At 37.1% G+C, this 24,539-nt stretch overlaps 1 protein-coding gene and 1 long non-coding RNA gene across 5 annotated transcripts; one reads left to right on the top strand and one right to left on the bottom strand.

Annotated features, from left to right (window-relative positions):
* The first annotated feature begins 3,408 nt into the window (after window positions 1-3,408).
* LOC126600723 (U-box domain-containing protein 38-like) lies at window positions 3,409-5,615 on the top strand. Its single transcript, XM_050267358.1, has one exon. It carries the CDS (start codon window positions 3,568-3,570, stop codon window positions 5,155-5,157), a length of 1,590 nt encoding a protein of 529 aa, XP_050123315.1. The 5' UTR covers window positions 3,409-3,567; the 3' UTR covers window positions 5,158-5,615.
* A 3,953-nt stretch (window positions 5,616-9,568) lies between these two features.
* Window positions 9,569-22,086, bottom strand: LOC126598548 (uncharacterized). 4 transcript variants are annotated; one of them, XR_007614878.1, is made up of 10 exons: window positions 21,774-22,082; window positions 21,568-21,674; window positions 21,165-21,226; window positions 20,537-20,624; window positions 19,787-19,915; window positions 19,055-19,119; window positions 17,575-17,639; window positions 10,496-10,635; window positions 10,359-10,404; window positions 9,569-9,803 (listed from the first exon to the last, which is right to left on the bottom strand). It is a non-coding gene; the product is annotated as an uncharacterized LOC126598548 (long non-coding RNA). The 4 variants fall into 4 exon arrangements; XR_007614877.1 differs by lacking the exon at window positions 9,569-9,803 and adding an exon at window positions 10,754-10,866 and having other exon boundaries at window positions 10,173-10,404; window positions 21,774-22,086; XR_007614876.1 differs by lacking the exon at window positions 9,569-9,803 and having other exon boundaries at window positions 10,173-10,404; window positions 21,774-22,079.
* Between the last annotated feature and the right edge of the window lie 2,453 nt (window positions 22,087-24,539).

Genomic DNA, 24,539 nt, shown 5'->3' with positions numbered 1-24,539 from the left:
CAACCATGAACTGTAGGAGTTCATCAGTTTGTTGGCTCTGCAGCCCTTACCTCACCTACAACTCTGTGTCTTAAAAGTGTAAATGAGAGAATGAAGTAGTTTTGGGTACATTAACGCCATGTTTTGGATTGAGTATGTAGTATGTACGAGCTAAAAGTGTTTTCCGATTATGTCTCGCGGAGAACTTGAAATTACTTATGGGTCATAGAAGCGTTTCTGAAAAAGCACTAGGACAAGCACTTCCAAATACTTTCCCATGAAACACATGGATTAATAAAAATTTCAACATGTTTATAGTTAAAATACTTTTAGCAAAAACGCTTATAAACACAAGTGTTTTTTATATAAGCAATCGCAAACGAAAGCATTCAAAGTTAAAGATATATGTTGTAGTGCATTAGATTGTTCCATTATCTCATCAAGAATGAAACTGAGATATCAGTAAGAATCTTTCTCGTCTGGTTCAAGCATCTTTTAGTTAACTAAAACTTTGTTTATTGTTTCTTAATTACCATCTAATTGTAGTTGAATGATCTTCACTTATCTCCCAAATCTACCAGCTCAGAGTTTCACACTGAAATATAGTATTAATTGATCCAAGTTATGGGCATGTTCAACTATCTGCTTAACGGTTGACAAAACCCCCCCCCCCCCCCCCCATTTTCTTAATATACACACAAAGGACTATGCTCTACTGTTCACATAGCGGGATTATGGACAACATATCAATAGTTATACTGACAACATATTGAAGGAGTAAGATTCTCTCCTCTCCTATTCTCATTCCCTTCCCTCCCCTCCTCACATTTATTGTTTTTTATCTTATTGTCTCTATAAAAATCAATATAAGATATTGACGTGACTAAACCGTAACCGTTCAAATAGGAGGAGAGGGAATGAGATAAAAATTAGGAGAGAAGATAATCCTCCTCCCATATTGAAACGTTACCAACACCTTATTGATGCCATATCCCACCATGTCGAGAGAACAGATGGACGTCCATATCAACACCTCATCGACAATTGTCTATAATAAGAATAGTTTGGATGACATATCGAATATCCCGCTCCATGAATGATGGAACGAAATCCCTTACCTGGCTTCTCTGCCTTCCCACTTCTCGTACACTTCTATCTCCTTCTATTTCTGCGGTTACGGTTAAACCACGTCAATATTTTATATTACTATTATTTTTTGTCTTATTATTTTTATAAAAAAATCAGTATAAAATGTTAACATGGCTTAACTGTGACCGCACAAAATTGGAGAAGATGAGAGTGTATGGAAAATGGAAGGGCAGAAAAGCCGGGTCCAGAAATTTAAGACGGTTCTCTACTATAGCTCTACACATGCAAGTTGCCTGACTTAATGCAGCTCTGGTTTGCAAGGTTTGGTAGGCTCTGCAAAAATTTGCCGACTTACAGTTAACCTAAGTTCTCAATCATAATTCAAAAACCTAAAGTGATCATTGAAGCCACTAACTCTGGCATGTGAGAGTCTGTGACAAAGACTCTTTCAAACTCCAGGCTCTCAGACAATCTCTCTATGATTTCGTAAGCTTCGCATACGTATGGTTAGTAGTTGAAATACACTCTTCTTGGAATTTTTTAGTATGACAACTGTCATTCTGTTTATCTAAGATGGAAATGCTAATGAGGAATTTTAAAATGAGGCCCTACAGATTTCTTAACACGTTACAGTTTAATGCTAACAATGTGCAAAAATATGAAATGTCAAAGAGGCTTACTTTTGAGAGTCTCATTAGATTTCACTCTCAAAAAGTAGTCTACTCAATGGATTACACAATTGGAGCGTGTTTTTGTTAACATGGCTTCTCAAAATGAATTTGACTACCCATTTATCTACTCTACTGAAGATGCTCTAAAGCGATACAAATTTCAGCATGGCAAAACCCAAAACCATGTAATTTTAATTGCATATTTGTTTAATGTTAATCTTTAATCAAGGAGATGGATTATCCAACTTCAACTTCTTGACCAGATTTCCATCTATTCTAACTCTTTATATATTGAAATCTCCCTTGAATAAGACTGTTTAACATAACTATATTGTTGTTCCATTGGTCTACAGAAGTAGTAGGTTTAACATTCTAATATTAAACTAAATTGGTGTCCTTTATCCTATTTTCTAAAGGAAAACTAATGAAAATGACTTAAAATTTTTGAGTTTTAATGATAAGGATAAAGGGTAAAGTGAATAGTACCAGGATTGATTTTTTAGTGTAAAAATATGGTTTTTCGTTAAAGTGAACAGTACCATGAGCTTTTCGTTAAAATTCTCATTTTCTAATCCACTAATCAATAGGATACCAATTAGATTAAATTTTAAATATAACTTAATAATTGTATTGCTTAATCTCAAAACTAACTTTTTTGGAACCAAACTTAAGAAGCTAGATGTGAAGGTAAATATTCTTAAGCTACAAGCGAGTTAAGTTCAACCATTAAATAAGTATAGGTATGCTGTATGCAAGCAATTACCTTCTCATTTCGAGCTTTTGATCATGCAATCTTATACGATGATGATCAGAACTATTTGTTATCTACATCACTATTTAAAGACCATTTTGCAAAAAAAAAAAAAAAACTAAATTCAAAATCGTTTATGCATCTAATGAGACAATTTTTTTCAATTAAACACTAAAATTCCGACAATATTAATTGAACGGTTAAATAATTTTTTTATTTAGGGTTTAATTTGAATGGAGTTGATTTATAAGAGTGATGTTGAAAATAGACGATTTCAATCATAAAAAAACATTAATAAATCATGAAAGGAATGAGAATGTAGAAAAAGAAGATCAGAATAAAAAGGTTGCAACAATAATTTAAAGAACAAAACTTAAGATGAGAACAGAAAAAATGCTATTATGCTAGCCATGTAAATTGAAATTATAAAAAGAAAATTCGAACTGTGATAAAAAAAAATAAAAACACAAAACACACTACTCTGCTAAATTTGACTACAATACCAAAACACATTCTTAAAAAACAACACACAATACACAAGAAAACCCCAGTTATTTCCATATTTTCCTTACACAAGAAATATTCGATTATCTTCAAAGAGGAATTGAACCAAACCCCAGTTATTTTCACATTTTCCTTACACAAGAAATGTTCGATTCTTTTCAAAGATGAATTAAACCACGCTATTGAAAGGTTCAATTCTCACTCACCCTTTTAAAGTAAATAATATCGTTTATTTTAAAATATAAAAAAATACACAAGAAAACCACAGAAATTTTTACATTTTCCTAACTACAAAAATAATAAACAAAAACGAAGTAGTTTTACTTTTGCCCCAGAAAGTGTTGCCATGACTGGTCAAACAAACAGCTCACGCAGCTTATAGACCAAGATTAGGTCAATCCTTCACAGAAGTCAAACACTAAACAAGACCCAAAACTTCCAGAAAAAAAGTACCTTAATTAAGCCTACTCATGTCCACCACCGCCACAACCCAATCCCTCAAAAACCGATCGACCCAAAATTCCTGAAACTGATAGCTCTGCCGCCCCCGCCACCGCAGTCTCCTCCTTGGGTATGGGCGGTAATGGCAAGCACAGGTGGAAGATCACCTTCTACCGCTCCAATTCCAGCTCCAAGAATCCCCCGAAGGAGCTGTTGTGCCCCATTTCCAGGTCCTTAATGTCCGACCCTGTCGTCGTCTCTTCGGGTCAGACCTTCGAGCGCCTCTCCGTCCAACTATGCCGCGAATTGAGCTTCTCCCCCAAGCTCGAAGACGGGACCCGACCCGATTTCTCCACCATGATTCCCAATTTAGCCATCAAGTCCACCATCCGGAACTGGTGCGACCACAACAACGCCCAGTACCCGCAGGCACCCGATTCAATCTCCCTCGATAAGGCCATACGGGCGGTGATGGAGGAGGATAGGGAAGACCCTGGAATTAGAGTTTCGGAGCGGGAGCTGCTGAGGGGGATGGCGGAGAAACCGCCGGTTAGATTCTTGCACGCGGCGACCGAGTTGGGCCGCCGAGTCGACCATTTCTACTCGAGCTCGTCGGAGGAGTCAGTGGTCATTCCGTCGGTGAGTCCACCTATTCCTCTCCCGTTCGCGACTCGGCCGTCGTGTTATTCCTCGGCGTCTTCTTCCGAAATCACCGCCGAGCTCGAAACATTAAACCCTAATTCCTCGTCTCCGGAATGCAAGGAGGAAGATCAATTGATGACGAAGCTGAGAAGCCCCGAGGTAATCGACCAGGAGGAAGGAGTAATTTTACTCCGGAAGCTCACGAGGACGAAGGAGGAGCTTAGGATTTCGCTCTGCACTCCCCGGCTGCTCTCCGCCGTCCTGTCGCTGATTGTGTCGCGATACAGCACCGTGCAACAAAACGCCGTCGCTTCGCTGGTTAACTTGTCTCTGGAGAAGCCCAACAAGGTGAAGATCGTACGGTCAGGATTCGTCCCGTATTTAGTGGATGTATTGAAGGGAGGATCCAGTGAGTCGCAGGAGCACGCCGCCGGCGCGCTCTTCAGCTTGGCGTTGGAGGAAGACAACAAGATTGCGATCGGCGTGCTCGGCGCGTTGCCACCGCTGATGCACGCGCTCGTGAGGGCGGAGAGTGAGCGGACGCGCCACGACTCGGCGTTGACGCTCTATCACTTGACACTGGTGGAGAGCAACCGAGTCAGACTCGTTAAGCAACACAACGCGGTGCCGACTCTGTTGACCTTGGCCAAGTCTCCGGCGTCGGCGGGCCGAGCTCTACTGATTCTGTGCAATCTAGCGAGCTGCAACGAGGGCAGATCCGCCATGCTCGACGCCAACGCGGTGCAGTGCTTGGTGGGGATGCTGAGGAGGCGGGGAGACTTGGACTCCGAGTCCACTCGGGAGAACTGCGTGGCGGCGCTCTACGTGCTGAGTCACGGGTCGATGAGATTTCGCGGGCTGGCGAGGGAGGCCAATGCGGTGGAGGTGTTGAGTGAGATCGAGAAGAGTGGAAGCGAGCGGGCGAGAGAGAAGGCGAAGCGGCTGTTGATGGTGATGAGAGGGGGGGAGGATGAGTCGAATTTGGACTCGGTGTTGGACTCGGGTGCAGGAGCCGGACTCGGTCCGACTCGGTACCGAGTTGGGAGGAACTTGCATACAGCCACCTCAACTACGTTTTAATTAAATTTTATTAATTTTATCTTTTTTCATTATTACAGAAAATGGGTTTTTTTTGTATTCTTCAGAGTGGGTGTAAATTATTATTTCAGGAAAATGTAATTGCTGCTGAGTTGACAAGGTTGAGTCATGACTCGTTGCTGAGTTTGGATGTGTGGTGGCATACGGCGTCAGCGGCGGTGGCCGGTGTAATTATTGGCGGGGGATGGTCTTGTCTCCTTTATTTTTGTGTTGTCTTTTTTGCTTTTTTGTTCAGGATAATTATATTTTAGTGTTAATAGGTGTCTGTAAGTAAGATTTTATTAAGGATTTTGGAATGTTAGATTGGCTTCAATAAAGATTGATTGATAAGAACAATTTAGAATTTTGCCTTTTTGTGGCTTGTGGCCAATTGTTTACTAGAAATTATAGTGTGTATTTCATTGATCTTTCCAAACAAATCCAGAGGTGCCGATTGGGTATATTGCTCTAGTGTCTATGAAATTAATTTGGAGTGAATTTACATAAATACACAATTACTGTAAACCATTATACGTCTATCACACGCACAAAACTATAAATGTTGCTCATAGAAATCGGTCACAAAGAACGACAGACGCAGCAAAATATGCGTCGACGATGACCACAACAGTCATCATCGAACAACGAAGCCGTGTAAAGTTATTACAAAAGCGAGACCACGCGAAGTGATTGCTGAAAAAGACAGAACACCATTCTCAATGTCAAAGTGCGACCATAACACTCGATGGGCGAGACGACAAAACTACACCATCCGAGTTGTTGAAAAAGACGAAACACCAATCTCAATGCCAAAGTACGACCATAACACTCGATGGGCGAGACGACAAAACTACACCGAGAAGGGAAACACTGGTCGGCTCATTCTAGTGGAGGACGCTCTGACCAAATCAATCTGCACTATCGCCATTCGCCACTCTAGTTGGATCCGGAGCATTCGCGCTTAAGGGACATAGTGAAGTCGCCATAACTGAAAGGCAACTAGAGGGAGCTGCCGAGGCTCCAAGCCATAGCAAGAACTGCCGCCTAGTTGATTGCAATTTCTTGGCGAGGGTGGCATTCCATTTTCTTGGCTGAGGATTGTAGTTGTGCATTGCAAAAGATAAGGCAAACAATTTGGGAACGTTTTCTCAAATGTGCCAAAAAGAAGAGAATATTAGATTGTAGTTTAGTTTCTTTGGATTGTATGGTTGCAAATGTGCCGAAAACATATTGTTCTTGTTAACACTAAAAAAATATATTTTTATTATTGTCAACTCGATATTGTGGGAGAACGTTGTATATATGCGTGGAAACTCGCCTCACGACTTAATAAATTTTATTGTGCTAGTCTTCCAGCAGCCTAGAAGAATTGTATAAATTGGTGCAATTTCGCTTGGTAGCCGATTACTCTTTTTATGATGAATGGAAGAAATGAAAGCTAGGAAAAGAAAAAAAAGATTATTATGCGAGAAATATTGTATGAACATTTCACTTCGTAACTGATTAACTTTTTAACATGGAGGAAAGAAATAAAAAAAAATAGAATTAGTAATTGGCAAAAAGATTGTATGTCTATGATGCAACTCAGTGGAGGCATTCATGTTGCTTGTTAACTTGTAAGAAATAAGCATGTTCATATTTATTTATTTTTCAGTAGCCTGGGACCAATTAATAGTTAATAAAATAAACAACGAAGATTGATTTTAAAAAATCGAATGGTGAAATTTGTTTTGTACTTCAAACTACTTAATAGGCTGGATTACGAGAACAAACAAACTTAGGTTTATGGATTCGATAGTTTTGCTCTTGTCCCTTGGCATCTTGTCTTGCATGGTGGTTGGTGTTGGAAACGTGGTGATGATGGGGTGTGTGTTGATGCCTAGTAGATTGCTTAACAATGAAATTTGTTTAATTAGTAGTTTCTAAACCCTAATATATTATTGCAAGAAATGAAGAAAAAGAGCTTTCGGGTTTGGACTATACTGGCCCTCTATTGCTTGTCAAAGAATTACTTTTTGTCTTATCAATTTCGTTTGTTGTTAACTGTTTTTTTTTTTTACCAAACAAATAGTAAAATTGCCACGATATTTCCCCTCTCCCTTCCGAAGGAGGACTGGTCCTTCCAATTCACATCCCCTCTCCATTTTGGCTTCTCGTCTTTCAGTTTGATTTTCAAGTTTACGCAACCTTTTAAAGTTCGTCAATTTACACTATTGTCAAATTTATATCATGTTCAGTTAGTATTCTTCACTTAAATTAACAAACATCACCCTTATTTGAACAGAAAAAAATGATTGATTTGATAGTATGGAAGCAAATTTCCAATTCGAATTGAATTGACAAAAACCTACCCACATTAAAACAAATGAAGTTAGATTAACATTGGTGTAGTCAGAAATACTGTAGGAAGTAATAAGAGTATGGTGAGAATTGAGGAGTTAACTCTAGCGTCCAGGTTCGTTAAACCTGTTAGCATTACCTAGTTTGCACACCGATGAAATTCCCCTGAGATTCCTAAAATATGCTTTGGAAAGTCTTGCCATGCTAAGATATTGATAGGCAAACCCATTACATATCAGAATGATTTGCTTATGTCACATGGTGATCAACTGTGATGAATTGAACTCAGAGGCCTGTTGAGTGTGAGCTTATGGGACCATCGTAGAAAACATGGCCCATTAGCTCATTAGGATTTGACTAATAAGCCACATATTTCGTCAAGTGCAGAGTAATCATATTTGATAAGTTGTATACCGAACGTATTCGTATTGATCAATATATTTTATGTTCCCACAGCTAGTATGTGAAAAACTAAAACACTGTACTAAGTTTATGAGCATTTCTATTGCATGTTCTAGTTGATGATAAAATATGAAGAAAACTAATTAAAAGGGTTCGAAAACTTTGAGTTTTAATGATAAGGACAAAATAAAGGGTAAAGTGAATAGTACTAGGTTTGACTTTTTAGTGTAAAAATATGATTTTTCGTTAAAATGAACAGTACTGTGGGTTTTTCGTTAAAATTCTTTAAAAATATGACTATGACGTCTCTAGAAAGGGGTTGAGAATCTTTGTTTGGTCAAAAAGAATGTCTGCACGTGATTTTTCTTTCGTCAATTGCACATTACATTGTTTATGGCCCTAAGAGTGTAAGACACGTAAAAGATAAGATATGGATCTTTTTGTTTTAATAGAAGTCAATGGATTTGATTCCACTAAAATGTTGGTCAGTTTCTGACTATTAGGGTTCGTTTGGCCTTTCCTAGTCATTAATTCAGGGTCAGAGACTAACATAAATAAAATACAAAAAATGGGTTTAGTTTGTGAATTGACTATACATTGGGGTTGAGGTTTTCAATGTTAAGGGTGTTTTTTTTTGTTTTGTTTTGTTTTTTTTAAAGAAAGGCTTAGGGTGTCTTGCTTAAAAAAAGGATCAGTTGTAGTTTTGGCAGCCCCTTTTTTAGGGTCGAAAAAATTCATAGAGGTATTTTAGTCTTTTTCTGATCAATATTGTGTTATTAATCAGTGCCAGGAATCAACCTCATGCTCTATCGTGTGGAATACAACTTTGAAATTCGTCACAAATCACGGAGCCACCCCGTGGTGGTTAACAGCTAAACAATTATTGATTTAGTGAATTTTTGTCATGGATACTCCTTGTTGGAGAAACAAAAATGAATCATTACTTTAGTTTTCTCAAGTAAAGACGTACTATACACAACCAAGTACTTCCTTATTAGATAGAAATACGGTTTAATGATATTCTTTTGTACTTGTACAAGTCGTGAAAGTGTGGGGCTTCAAAAAGCCGTTCACCATGCCAGTTATAATAGATTTTGTTTTATTTGTAGTTTGAGCATTATTTGTGAATTTTGTTTTGTTAAATAGCCTTTCACCCTCTTTTAGTTGATAAAGAATATTCTATTAATATGTAATTTGGATTTAGATAAAAGAAGAATTAACCAAAAAAAAGGTTCAAATATCTTTAAATTTAGGTTTTAAATTGTTGATTACAAGTGTTTGAATACGAATTATAATAGATTTTGCACGAAAAAAATATATTTTGAAAAATATAAATATGATAGTTTGTTGTGGCACATCTATAGCAAATACCTTTTGTTGTGGAGGTTAGCAGCGAAAAACATTGTCGCTAAAGATCTTCGGAAAACGTAGGAAACCCTAAAATGGTCATTAAATATAGGAACGTCGTAAAACATTGTAAATCGCCGATAAAAGTTACAAATCGTCATTTAAACTAAAAATCTATGCTACTTTCTGCTAATTGAAGTGTTTTTCCTTCCGTTTTTCAGTAGGGACTTAATTCTACTTCTTACAATTACTACAAACAGTTTAGAGAACCAAGAACTACGAATTGTTTTATTAGTTGTTCAAATTATATCTCTGTTACGATAAACATGTAAATCTCGATAATATCTTATACAACAAACATGAACCCACCACCTAACTGGTTTCACTTATTATGATTATATCTTTCTTTATGCTTACCAGTTTGTCGTCGTGTTATGTTAATCTACGAACTATCACGATTACTTTGCTGTCCAATTCCGATTACTCAATTTGTTAATTTAGTTCGAACTAGAAAATGTGTGCCCGTACGTTGTTGCGGGACTTGAATGCATCACTTTGAACTGCATGAATAAGATACATTTTACCTTAATGAAGAGAGGGATAGATAAGTGAATTGATACGTACTTATTACATCAATTACTATGACTAAATGGTGCATCAATTCTATCATTATGCAATAAAAAAACATAGGGCTAACGAATGTGATCAATCATTCTAACATTCTTCCTAGGTTATCCAATCTAAATGACAAAAATGGCTAATTTCATTGACCAATTAACCAAAGTAGCTAACACTTCCTAAAGAGATATTCTTCATGCTTCACATCTCTTAACTGGAGTTGTACTAGAATTCTAGCATAGTATCCCAAATGCTATTGAATTGGATGATGAAAATGCCGAATTTCTAAATAGCTCATCATATACTTGTGATTTGTGAATGAAGGTTTTGTATTCATGAATAACGATCATATGCTTGACAATTATCGTGCTAAGTAATTACCAATAATTACCAATCACATAGTTAAAATCCAGGCACAAAAGCTTTAGAAAGATAAATAAAAAATCCATATAACTAAATAGGCTTTGAATATGCTATCAGGGCAGATGATTATATACCTAAAAATGACAACAAACCAGCTTGGTCCTCCCACAACCCGACTTTCTGAAATTTCCAAAGAAAATAAATCCATTAGCAATTAAGAGAAATTTGAGATGTATACAAATCAAAAAGCAAAGGAGCAGAATTTTCAAACCTAATTACACCAGAATCTCAAAACAACCGATGCCCCGGAAATAGCCATGCCCTACTGCTTCTCCTCGTTCCCAGTTTGCCCTGAAATGGGGGTTTGACTCATAGTTTGCTCTAGAATGGGAGTTTGACTTATAGTTTGATCTGCAATGGGAGTTTGAGTTATAGTTTGCTCTACAATGGAAGTTTGAATCTTGACTGAATAAAATTATTGATCGAAATCGTTCTATTTATTAATGCTTGTTCAGAGATATAATCATACCAAATAGAAAGACTCAATCCATTGCTAACATCAACAACCCTCATTTCCTAACAAAAAGAACTTAGCTCAATATATTTCTTAGGAAACGATTCTTCGTCGCTGCGAACCATGAACTACGCAACCGAAACAGAACCAAATTAAATAAGAGCACTTTGAGTAAAGAAAACAAAGTTAAATATGTTTTCCATGCAAAGAATCTTTTCACTCTCCGTTCAACACTTTTGATACATTTTATTTAAAATGGTTTCTGGAATCGATTATCTCACAGGGTATTCTAACTCTCTTTTTCATTCATTTCACGCAAACCAATCATACATTTAAAATAGGGCTTGAATAGCCTAATGTAAACTACACGAAAAAAAGATTTAGAACTTGGTCTAGCGGCTGAAAAGAATTTGTGCCTCCAAATACTAATTCTTACCCATAACCTAGAATTTAAAATTAGCATTTTGTGGCATTAGGATGTGAAAACCGAAGAGGCAGGAGGCAGCAATGGTACCAAATTACAATTCTAAATCTAGTAATAGAATCCGGTTGATAATTAACCCAGAATATAAAATCTAAATAAGTTAAGAGCAAAAATCATCTCAAATCTTTGCTTCTCTTGTACTTTGGTATTGTGGAGTTGATTTGTAAAAGGTAGATAAAGTCCTGAAAATCGAGAATGAAAAGCATTCTTTCAGTTAACCAAAAGGCATTCATAAACGAAGTGAGACATGTAAACAAAAAATAAATCTTGGAAAGTAGACATAAACAAACCTCAATCACAATTACTTTAATACATTTGGATACAAAGGAAAATTGAATTTATTAAATGTTGATATAAAGAAAATTAACTAATGCAGGAAGAACATTTGTGCCTCAATGGCGTGAGAAGTACTCAAAACAAACTTTGTGATGTGCAAACAGAAAATGATCATGCTCTCCAACCTAGTGCAGGAAAAACATTTGAATTCTTCCATGATATCCATGTTTTGCACATTTAAATATTTATTTACCAATTGAGGGGCGCCCACCCACCCCTTCTCCCCCACTCGGAAAATTTACCTAAAAGCCACATTAATCACCACAGTTTAAGAATCTAGATTATACATTTTTCAAAAAAAAAAAAAGAATCAGCCTTCAATTATTAGCCTAAATATTGATTTGAAAACACAATGTAGCAAAAGAGTTGTTCATTAGCTCATTTTGGATTATAGGAAGTCCATTCAAAGAACTGAAAAAGCATAAATGAAAATGTTGATGCACAAAATTGGGTCGGGTTTACGTTGGTTCAAGATCGACTCGATTTTGTCCATCAACATTTGGGACTATCTGTGGGAATTGACACGAAAAGCTATGTCGGTTCTCTCTACTTCTACATCTCACCACAGTAAAACCCTCACAACCTCCACCGTGAATCTGCAAAAACCCAAGAACCAAACACCTACAAAGTCACTGCAAAACTCATGTCTTCCGCTCCAGCTCCTGATCACGACAGTAGCAATGGAAACACGACAGAAACTCGCTCTCTTCTCTCTCTCATGGTCTCACCCGGAATCACAGCACGAGGCCGATCTCCGTCGTCGAGCAGGCCAAGACAAGTTTGAGAACTAGGAGCTCTTCCTCTAGTTTCCTGTGAAGGGGATCAGAGTCGGATGTACCAAGCTCCAGCTTCATTTACTTCGATGTCAGCGTCGTCGACGAGCAGTTCCCTTCGTTTTCTCGAAACGCCGCTACCACGAGTGAAATTGGGGGACTCGAACTGTCATCACCACTCAACCTAGAGACGCCAGCGTTGAAAACTGGCTAAAGGCATTTCTCTGAAACTGCCGCATAACCACTGCTTGGAAACCCACGAAGAAGCTAAGTCTACTTCTAATTCACCAACTTGTTTATTATTTTATTAGTTACATGAATGCGACACTAACTTTTACTAATATATATAGCTCTCTATATTCTCCTCTGCCAAAATTACAAACACACTGCAAGTTTTTAAAAACAAACTGTATCCACCCAATTTCATCTGCCAAAAGAAAAAAAATCACCTTTACTTTTCCTTTTCAACAAACATCATTATGTTTCTCAATATCATCTATTTAATATTTTATTATTATTATTTTATGATATTTGTTACAAGATGTCGACCACCTCCTTTTAAAATAACATAGCTTTAATCATTTTTTAATATTATATTTATTATTTAAATGCTGGGATAAACTTTAGTGACTCATGGCACACTACACAATGCAAGTATACAGATTTATGTTTATTTAAAGATTTTATTATGATGATAATCTTTTGTCGCATCATTACTACTATGCCAACACAGGCTGCTAATACCACATAGCCTGTGCGTCCATGCTTGTCATCATAATACGACTCTATCATGATTATTCCCCAAGTAGGAAGTCTAATACATCACATATTTTCACTTTTCACTATTAGGGCACGGTCCACACTCCATAATACAAAGTTACATATATATACACATACTTTATGACACGCTCCGATCCAAGAATCAAGAATCAAGGCGTGCTCCCGGGCCGGGATGTGACACTTTATCCCTATAGTCATCATGTGTAAGACTATTATACTCATTGTTTTCCATTACTTTTCACTAGTGACATATATTTAGCCCAAGTACTTGTGCAATATTTATTCACTACCTAGTGTCATGTGATTGCCCTTAACAATGTCATATATGATACAAATCATTTACCACACATCTTAATAAATTATTTATGTGTAGTAGGCACAAATTGGCAATTTGATTTATAACTTTGTTGATTGATTTATTAATTATGCATTAATGTATTTATTGTCATGAATTATTGAGCAACTAGCTATAACAATCAACATTGTTGTTGATTAAAGAAGCCTACCGACACTATTGATCAGCCTATAGATCACTGAGCCACATGCTTATGGTGACAAAGATTTAGTCTGAACGATGATCTCTTGTCTGATTAAACACCCACTTGCTCGGACACCCGCTCATTTGGACACATATGTGCTTAGACACCCATTCGTTCGGGCACTTACGAGATTGGACACCCTTGAGCTCGAACCCCAACTCACGAACCCAATTTGTGGACCCAGCTCACGGACCCTACAAATGACCCCGACTCAAAAACCCGACTTGTGGACCCAAGAGTTAACTCATAATGAGCGCACGCTGACGTCGAGTGCATACTCGCAACGAGGAACACCACGAGCCAAGCCACCTTGCAACGAGCTGGAAAACAAACGCATAAGAACACAAAGATATATCCTGGTTCACCTCAAGTTAAGGCTACGTCCACACTGGTGTTGATTCCGTTTCAGTATGTAAATTAATGCTGAATATACATGAAGGCTATAAAGGCAGTGTTTGCTCTCTTTGCTATTCTGTTTGCTCTCCTGTTTTCCCTGTCTATTTCCCCGCTTGTCCAGTCTGAGGAAGCCCTTTTATAGAATAAGGGTTTCCTCCCCTCTTACATGAATCATGGGCTAAGTAATGAAGCCCAAATACTGAGGCCCAATATATAGTACAACAGAAGTCCCCTAAGTCTTCAGTCAAAATAGTCTTTTGGCTGGAGGCTTCAAATCCAATCCATATGCGAGCCGAAGTGACTAGATGTCCAGAACTAATACTTGACATGAGACGTTGCTTAACGTGGAGCAATACTCAACTAGAGGTAGCACACGTTGTGAGGCAGCTCAGCTAGAGGCAATGCTCGCAACGAGGCGGTTACTCTGCCAGAGGCGGTGCTCATTATGAGGTGGTTCGACTTGTAGCGTTCTTCATTATGAGTATGCACTTGACGTCAGCGTGAGCTCATTATGAGTTAATTCTCGACATGACTCAGATCCGCTTGTTGGGTTCGTATATGGGTCTATGTGTCGGGTGAATCTTTTGGCTGGAGACTTCAAAACCAATCCATGTGCAGGCCGAAGTAACTAGATGTTGTCCTGAACCAGTACTCAACATGAGGCAATGCTCAACGTAAAGTAATATTCAGCTAGAGGTATCACACGTTGCGAAGCTGCTTGGCTAGAGGCAATGCTCGCGGCGAGGTGGTTGCACGGCTGGAGGCAGTGCTTGTTGCAAGGCGGCTCGGCTCGTGGCGTTCCTCATTGTGAGTATGCACTCGACGTCAGCGTGCGCTCATTATGACTCAACTTTTGGGTCCACAAGTCGAGTCTTTAAGTCAGGACCATCTGTAAGGTCCGTGAGTTGGGTCCACAAATTGGGTTCGTGAGTTGAGTCCACAAATTGGGTCCGTGAGTTGGGATTCGAGCTCAAGAGTGTCTAATCTCGTAAGTGCCCGAACGAATGGGTGTCCAAGCTCGCGGGTGTCCAAGCACATAGGTATCCAAATGAGCAAGTGTCTGAGCAAGTGGGTGTCCGGTCAGACAATAGATCACCAGTCAAACTAAATCTTTGTCACCAGAAGCATGTGGCTCAATGATCTATAGCCTGATCAATAGTGTCAATAGGCTTTTTTAATCAACAACAATGTTGATCGATAGAGCTAGTTGCTCAATCATTACTGACAATAAATAATAGTATAAGCATGAATGCATAATTAATAAATCAATTGTCAAAGTTATAAATCAAATTACCAGTTTGTGCCTACTACAAAAATAATTTATTAAGTTATGTGGTAAATGATTTGTATCATATATGCCCTTATTAAGGGCAATCACATGACACTAGGCAGTGAATAAATATTGCATAAGTACTTGGGCTAAATATATGTCACTAGTGAAAAATAATGGAAAACAATCTGAGCATAATAATTTTATACATGATGACTATAGGGATAAAGTATATGTGTATATATATGTAACTTTGTATTATGGAATGCGGACTATGCCCTAATAATGAAAAGTGAAAATATGTGATATATCAGACTTCCTACTTGGGGAATAATCATGATAAAGTCGTATTATGATGACAAGCATGGACGCACAAGGTATGTGGTATTAGCAGCATGTGTTGGCATAGTAGTAATGATAAGACAAAAGAGTATTATCATAATAAAATATTTAAATAAATATAAATCTGTATACTTGCATTGTGTAGTGTGCTCTAAGTCATTAAAGTTCATTCCAACATTTAAATAATGAATATAATATTAAAAAATGATTAAAGCTATGTTATTTTAAAAGGAGGTGGCACACCTTGTAACAAATATCATAAAATAATAATAATAAAATATTAAATAGATGATATTGAGAAACATAATAACATTTGCTGAAAAGGAAAAGTAAATGTGTTTTTTTTCTTTTGACAGATGGACTTGGGTGGATACAATTTGTCTTTGAAAACTTGCATTGTGCTTATAATTTTGACAGAGAATAATGCAGAGCCATATATATATTAGTGAAAGTTAGTGCCTCACTCATGTAACAAACATAATAATAAAATATTAAATAATAAACAAGTTGGTGAATTAGAAGAAGACTTAGCTTCTCTGTGGGTTTTTCAAGCAGTGGTTATGCGGCAGTTTCAGAGAAATGCCTCCGACCAATTTTCAACGCTGGCGTCTCTAGGTTTAGTGGTGATGACAATTCGAGTCCCTCGATTCTACTGGTGGTAGTGACGTTTCGAGTAGATGAAGGGAACTGCTTGTCGACGACGCCGACATTAAGGTAAATGAAGTCAGAGCTTGGTACATTAACTCTGATCCCCTTCATAGGAAACCAGAGGAAGAGCTCATGGTTCTCAAACTTATCTTTTGGCAAATGGAATTGGGTGGATACAGTTTGTCTTTGAAAACTTGCAATGTGCTTGTAATTTTGAAAGAGGAAAATGCAGAGAACTATATATATATATATATATATATGTATATATTAGTGCAAGTTAGTGCCGCACTCATGTAACAAACATAATAATAAAATATTAAATAATAAACAAGTTGGTGAATTAGAAGAAGACTTAGCTTCTTTGTGGGTTTTCCAAGCAGTGGTTATGCGGTAGTTTCAGAGAAATGCCTCCGGCCAGTTTTCAGCGCTGGCGTCTCTAGGTTGAGTGGTGATGACAGTTCGAGTCCCCCGATTCCACTCGTGGTAGCGACGTTTCGAGTAGACGAAGGGAACTGCTAGTCGACGACGTCGACATCAAAGTAAATGAAGTTGGAGCTTGGTACATTGACTCTGATCCCTTTCACAGGAAACCAGAGGAAGAGCTTCTGGTTCTTAAACTTGTCTTGGCCTGCTCGACGGCGGAGATCGACCTCGTGCTGTAATCCCGGGTGAGACCATGAGAGAGAAGAGAGCGAGTTTCTGTCGTGTTTCCATCGCTGCTATCGTGACTGAGAGCTGGAGCGGAAGACATGGGTTTTGCAGTGACTCTGCAGGTGTTTGGTTCTTGGGTTTCTGAAGATTCACGGTGGAGGTTGTGAGGGTTTCACGATAGTGAGATGTAAAAGTAGAGAGAACCAACATAGCTTTCATGTCGATTCCTAGAGACGGCGCCAAATATTGATGCACAAAATCGGATCAATCTTGGACCAACGTAAATCCGACCGTGAATCACACAAACGCACAAGAACACAAAGATATATCGTGGTTCACCTCAAGTTGAGGTACATCCACACTAGTGTTGATTTCGTTTCACTATGTAAATGAATGTTGAATATACATGGAGGCTATAGAGGCAGTGTTTGCTTTCTTTGCTATTTTGTTTGCTCTCCCGTTTTCCCTCTGTCTGTTTCCCCCCTCTCGTCCAGTATGAGGGAGCCCTTTTATAAAATAAGGGTTTCCTCCCCTCTTACTTGAATCATGGGCTAAGTAATGAAGCCCAAATACTGAGGCCAAATATATGGTACAACATAAACTATTCAAGAACCAACCTTTTTTGGAAACCACTGGTTCTAGTCCTATGATCTTTGATTCATTTAGCGAGAACCAAATTAATCTGCAATAAAAAGAAACATGTTTGTTAAATCAACTCAGAAATCAAAACTAATATAGACTGACAGTGAAAAAAAGGTATTCGCACACACATAATGCAATACACACGTGTAATATAAACTTTAGTAAAATACTTTGATGCCATGTGGATCATTGACTGTTCCCTTGAGCCACAATTTTATTTGAATTAATGTACTAAAGATTAATGCTATTTACATTGAAAACGTTGAGTAGATTGTTATATCAAAAGATTTGACCACACAGGTATGCCATGCGGGTTTGGATCGATATTAATACACTTACAAAAAATTATGAAATATTGATTGGTTTATTAATTACGTTAATGAAGATTCTTGTAATATTGTTTTGTTACGTCAGTTTATTACTTAACATTAGTAGTTAAATTTAAGTACATAATGTTATATGATAAAATGATTTAAACTTAACGTTATTGGTAACAACATACTAAGTTTCAAAAAACAACATCGAACTTAACTAAGTTTGATGTGAGGATTATGTTGAATTTAAATCATGGATCTCTGCTCTAATCTATGCATGACACATAGCATACACATTTTAAAACAAACAATAACAATCACAAACGAACCAACATAGTGATGGCATAAAAATCTCAAGCATGTGACATCATCTGTCAATGAACAAAAATCAGATGTCTCATGTATTGTAGAGGAATAGATAACTGAGAATTTCATTCACAGAGTCACCACCACAACAACAAAGAATAGAAGCATGAACAAAAACATGCAAAACACATAGAGTGTGTTTTTTGCAGAGAGGTTGTAACACTAAAAAAGCAGCAGATCAGGAGGAAAAAGAGAAATGGAGAGCAAGGTGGTAGCCAAAAGAGAAAACCAGAGTTATTAATAGGGGTGTGTGGATAGGGATGTGATATCCACACACCCCATTTTACTGCTCACCTTTTTAATTTTCGGCCGTCAGATCGGATGAATTGAAGAAAATCAACGGACATAAATTATCAAGGGGTGTGTGAGAAGTAAAAAAGGATGTGTGGATAGCACCCCTATTAATATCTTCTTAGCTCTCCTAATTTAATAATTTGGACTCAAAATAAATTCTATCAGATGTCTTTCCGAATCCATGTTTTGAGAAAGATGGTATTGTCCAAGGAGAGCCGGACTTTTCCTTTCTAAAAAAAGAAGGCAACAGCAATCATGAATAAAAGTGGGTAGAGAATATAAAATTCTACTTGTCTTTTTTTATGGCTTTGTGGATTTGGCAAATGGGTTTTTGTTTTTGTTTTTGTTCAAGGCAATGGATGGCAGCAGGAAAGGGGGAGAGCAGACAGGCATCAGGAAAGCAAGAAATAATCAAATTGGACTCGAACTTACCAATTTTTTATTCAAATAAACTAAAAAAAGAAGTTGGAACCAAACTAACCTCCGTTTTCTATATGCAGCAAACTGCATCTTATTTTTGCCTTCGTTAGCAACATACCGTTGGCTCTGTACACACCAAAAAAACACAGTAAACACCTCATTCATTACTAATAGCCATTTCAATTAATTTATTATTTAGACAAATTTTTCAACGATTCCGAACTCAGACAAAAATTGCAAGAGAAAATTGAGATTATATGCAATTGTATGTCAAATAACCTGAAAAATACCATATATCCAATATTAAGTGCATACACCTATAAACTAATTTTTTATTCCATTATTTTCAGATAACTTTTCAGGCAATAATTTCAGGCACTTTCCAATTCTCATCTAGCATGATAAAGACCATGGATAATTTATTGTGTCCATTTTCCTGCCATCTTAAGTGACCAGAAACTAAAAATTTCTCATCAAATGTGTTAATGCTGCAATATATAGGATGACAGAGAAACTTCCAGTGAAGATTGGTTGACGAAATCGACAGTGTCACTACGCGCCTTTGGAAAGATGTCTTTTCTGGAAACCCTATCAAAGTGTTTAGGATCTGAAAACTTGTAATCGATTATAGTGTGCCTAAAATCAAACAATGACCTTCACAAAAACTAACTCAAAAACCCTAAATCCATAAACCAGAAATTCACATAATAAAAAAACCCTAATTCACAAATTACCTAGTGTTTTCAACCGCGATGTTCACATAATAAAAAAAAAACCCTAATTCACAAATTACCTAGTGTTTTCGACAGCAGTGATGTGGCGGCGATGGTCACGACAGCAGTGATGGGGTGACAGTGGTGAATCGTGAAGGTCTGAGCTGCATAACAGCGATCGCATGAAACCACGACCACCTTCTCAAATTCTAAAATATCCATCAAATTAGAATGAGAGGAAATCAAATTTGACAAAACAAAAATATAAACTCCACTAATACAAATAAGAAATACATAGGGTTACGAAACACATAGCATGGTTTAGACAACCAATTTGATTTAACCACAAAATGTAATAGCAACCTATTACAATAACATTTATAGCCATTCCATATTGTAAGCACCCCTTTCCTAAACTATGTATATATACATTTTTAGCTTGAAAAAAAATAGCAATCCTCGGTTTTAACCAAATTTTTGAACCACATACGTTGAGTAGGACTCAATAGTGGTTCATAATTATAGACTGAAACGCACAATTACTGAGTTGAAACAAAACAATATTGATTAGTTATTGGTAGTGGAGTTAAACTCTGTTCTCTGTCCGGAGATAATTCGAGAGACAGAAGCTAATTTCAGAGTTCGTTCTTCTCCATGTGAATACCAGATTAGTGTGGTTTCATCCTCTAAGATACGAAAAATGAAGTCATTCAAGCGGTTAAGATATCTAGTGCAGATCGTGGAGATGCATAGCAGGAAGAAGATGTAAGATAAAAAACTTATTAGTATGAAATGAATCCAATATCCTAGTGTAAAGGAAAATTACTCACAGTAGAAATTTTGAAATGGATGAAGTTTTGGCTTCCCTTTCCAGCTATACTTGATTAAGTGGGAACCTTTTTTTAATGCAATCAGTGCCTTCATGAGAGAGAGAGAGAGAGAGAGAGAGAGAGAGAGAGAGAGAGAGAGGAATATTAGCTGAAAAGTATTGCCAAATCACACGAGATCAAAATCTTAAATATATATATGTTTAACCATATCAAACATCATTTGCTGGATTCTACCCAGAGAAAATCACTTCAAAAAGTGGTGGCCATTCTAACAAAACGAACTCAATTAACCCAACATCTTAGTAAGTTATTAATCAGAAGTATTAAAGGATACAGAGCAGATTAATGCATAGCAGTTATGCATGCAAGGAATACATAATGGTTTCTTCTTACACTCTTTGCAGCGAACTTGAGCCATTTGGTTAACTAATGACATAAACATAAATTTTTATAACAGTATTAGCCTGCTTCTTCGTCGAAACCGACTTCACAAACACCTTCTTTTGTTTTCAAATTTTCAGAAACACAACAATCAACTACGTTTCTGAGAAAATTAACAAACAAAAAAAAAACCTGTTTAATTCAGTTTTCTCAACAACCAAACAGAACCTAAAAATTTCAAGCTTACATTTTTTTAAGCGAGCCATGGACATCGTTTGCAATTTCAGCTCCGTAGCTTTGTGATTAATACTGCAAAAAATTAGAACAAAAACATTATACGCATTTAGAGTAGAGAGAGAGAGAGTGAATTTATGCTAGGGATTCGTCAGATAATTAAAACTAAATGAAAAATTAAACAAAATTACTTTGGGTGTTTAGGGTTTTTGGGGAGCTCTATCTCTGTGTGAGGTTTTAGACGAAGGAAGGTGATGACTGAACGCGCAAGGCAAATTAGGTTTGTTTATTAGCGCATGCGAACCGTCTAATCATACTAAGGAAATCAAGATGTATCCAAAACACAGACAGTCAAACTGGAATGCGCAGGGAGAAGCGGAAGAAGAAAACGAAAGAGGGGGTAGTCGATAGCTTACCCGACACTGGTCGTGGTCGGAGTTGACAGAAATCAACGAAGCCTGTGCGATTTCATCGTTGTGAGCTGTGAGAGAGAATACGATGGGTCACATCACGATTTTATCACCTGAAGGTCCACTCTTCCAAGTTAGAAAACATAAAAATTAAAATTCAAGAACAATAAACTAACAGAAACAAATTACAGATGAGGAAACAATTAAATTACCTAAACAAAAATCCATGATTATTCCATGAGTGCTGATTCTATGGGTTTTGAAGGGGGAAAGTTTTTTTATTTGAGATGGAGGTTGTTCGATCTGGGGATTTCAGGTGAGCAGATTGAAACTGAGGGAGAGAGAAGGAGAGTGATGAAGAGAATGGGATCTGAGGGAGAGAGAGGGGAGGAAGAGAATGGTACAGTGACGATCGCACCTGCCTTTCCACGATCATCAACACGCGGCATCAAGATCAGCGGCAAGAGAGACAGTGGCAACTACGTAAATAAACTGAAGTGTGGTTCAAAACACTGTTCATTTGAACAGTGCGATTTTCCCACATTCTTTAGACTAAAGTAATGTACACGTACGGAACATAACCCAATTTTGTTAAGTACTTTCCTTGGGTCATACCCAAAGGGCTTTTGCTTCCCTCAAATCTGCTTTTCCAACGTGGGAAGATGTAAGGCTTTTTTATTCTTTTGAGGTTTTGATGGTTTTGGATTTGGGAACCAGATCTCCTCCTGATCTATAAAATTTGAGCTCACTAATTAATGAATTCAAATCGTTAAAATTTGATCCAAAAACTACAAATAGGGGGAATTATAATAATTGTAGCCGTTAGATCAAATTTTAACGGTCCGGATTCATTGATTAGTGGGCTCAATTTTGATGGATCCAGAGGGGATCCGGTTCCTTGGATTTGTGGGTATGATTACATTGGGGAAATTATGGTTGGATTGCATTATTTTGGAGCCAATAATAGATGGTTATCTTCGCTCCAGTTAATTTTCTCTTCTTTTGGTTTATTGGGTTCGGAGACTTTTGCTCAGAAGTGCTTTTATTGTAAACATGTCGAAATATTCATTAAAAGTGCCAATACTACCTTGAAAATGTATTGGGAAGTGTTTCTTAGAAAAACAGTTTGAAGTGTTTTTTAAAGAAGCAGTCGGTGCTTATCAAAAAGCGCTTAATATGACTCATAAACATTTATACTTTTTTTTACCAAACCCAGTTAGAAGCGTTTTTGGTCATTGGCCAGTACAAAAGCTCCCACCCTTAAACTGGTTTCCTTAAGAAAACTAATGAAAAGGGTTTGAAAACTTTGATTTTTAACGATAAGGACAAAATAAAGGGTAAAGTGAATAGTATCAGGTTTGACTTTTTAGTGTAAAAATGTGATTTTTCGTTAAAGTGAACAATACTGTGGCCTTTTCGTTAAAACTCTCTAATTTCATCTACTTTGAAGCATTATAAACTTCCTTAAGTGGGTTTTATCATCTGAGATTATTTCTGTCTTGGTTGGTTCACCATTTCAAAATTTCGAATTATTTTGTTTGTTGTAAATTGGAATTAGACTTGCATTTTGCACTGGTTTTGAATTAAGTGCTTCGTTTTTCTAATCAAAGTTCTTACTGCTGATTCAAACTCCAGACTCCATAGCGAATACCATAAGATATGGAGGCTTAGCCCGGACAAAAGCTTCTTGTATTAACAACATGCTGAGGTGTTTATTGGGAGGGCACACGTGTGATGCGATTAATCCAATTATAAATTAATTTTCTTAAATATTGTATTAAAAACGAGTTAAACGCATTACATGTGTGCCCTCTTCTGTTGTAGCCAAAAGAAAGCAAAAAAAAAAAAAAAACAGAGAAAAGAAAGACAAATCCTGATGTTTGAGCATTTTTTTCCTAAAAAAACTCCACAACGACAAGCCACTTGAAGTGGTAGACGAACAGCTCTCGACATCGGCACCAGTGACCAGACGATCAGACCCATTAATCTAAGCATGCAGCTGACATGAAGTTTACTCTCCGTATGTGACATGCGCTGTCCAAAATTTCTGTTTTGTTCTCAAACGCTTTTGCCATGAAGTTCATCCTACACCTAACAATCACAATCATTTTACAAACAGTTTGAAAATGAATAGTTTGTGTTATTTGAAAATTTAAAGGTTAGATACATGGGCATCAGGTTTCATGTCTAATTTCCAAACGGTTCATAATATAAGATCCAAACTAAAATATTGGAGGAAACTAAACTTTTGGAGGAAGGACCAAGCTCCGAAATGATTTGTTCCATTTCATTTCATTTACCCTGCCATGCAATAAATGATTCGTAACTTTGATATAAGAAGCTAAAACCTTTGAAAGAAGACGTAACATGCTAGCAAAAATTTAACCTGGTTAGTAATTTGATTTGTAAAAAGAAAATGAACCCACAAATCTGTCGAGCTTGGTTCCCTGTAAATTTGTAATTGCAAATTATTAGGGACCCTTGCGATGTGGACGAGAGAAGGATATGATTTTGTATCTAGAGGGAAAATAATTTTAAAGATGATTTTTTTTTTTGGAATTGTTTTTACTTTTCTTGCTTTTTTCCGAAAATAATTTTAAAGGATATGGTTTCGGCCGTTGTACGGGGCGCAGGGTCACAATGACCATTCTTTGAGTTTTGGATGTGTTTCACTCCATCAACCATGTCAGGTTTTGTTTACCTAAGCCATCACAACCGGCGCAGGGTTACAATTACCATTCTTTGATTCTTGGACATGTTTCACTCCGTTGAACATCTTAGGTTTGTTGGGTTTTTAACAGCCCATGATTAGTTTTCCCAAGTCTATTGGGAATTAATAGTCTTAGAGGATTAAATTGTTTTCCCAATTAGAGTTGTTTACCCAGTTGGGGTTAGTTTTTCAATTGGAGTAGGATTCATAAATAAATTCCAATTAGGATTAATAATCCTTATTGAAGAAGACTTTTATTATGTCCATA

This window comes from Malus sylvestris, chromosome 14 (assembly GCF_916048215.2).
Source record: "Malus sylvestris chromosome 14, drMalSylv7.2, whole genome shotgun sequence".
NCBI lineage: Eukaryota > Viridiplantae > Streptophyta > Magnoliopsida > Rosales > Rosaceae > Malus > Malus sylvestris.
The sequence above is the reverse complement of the archived record's forward strand: the minus strand, read 5'-3'. Positions and strand labels throughout refer to the sequence as shown.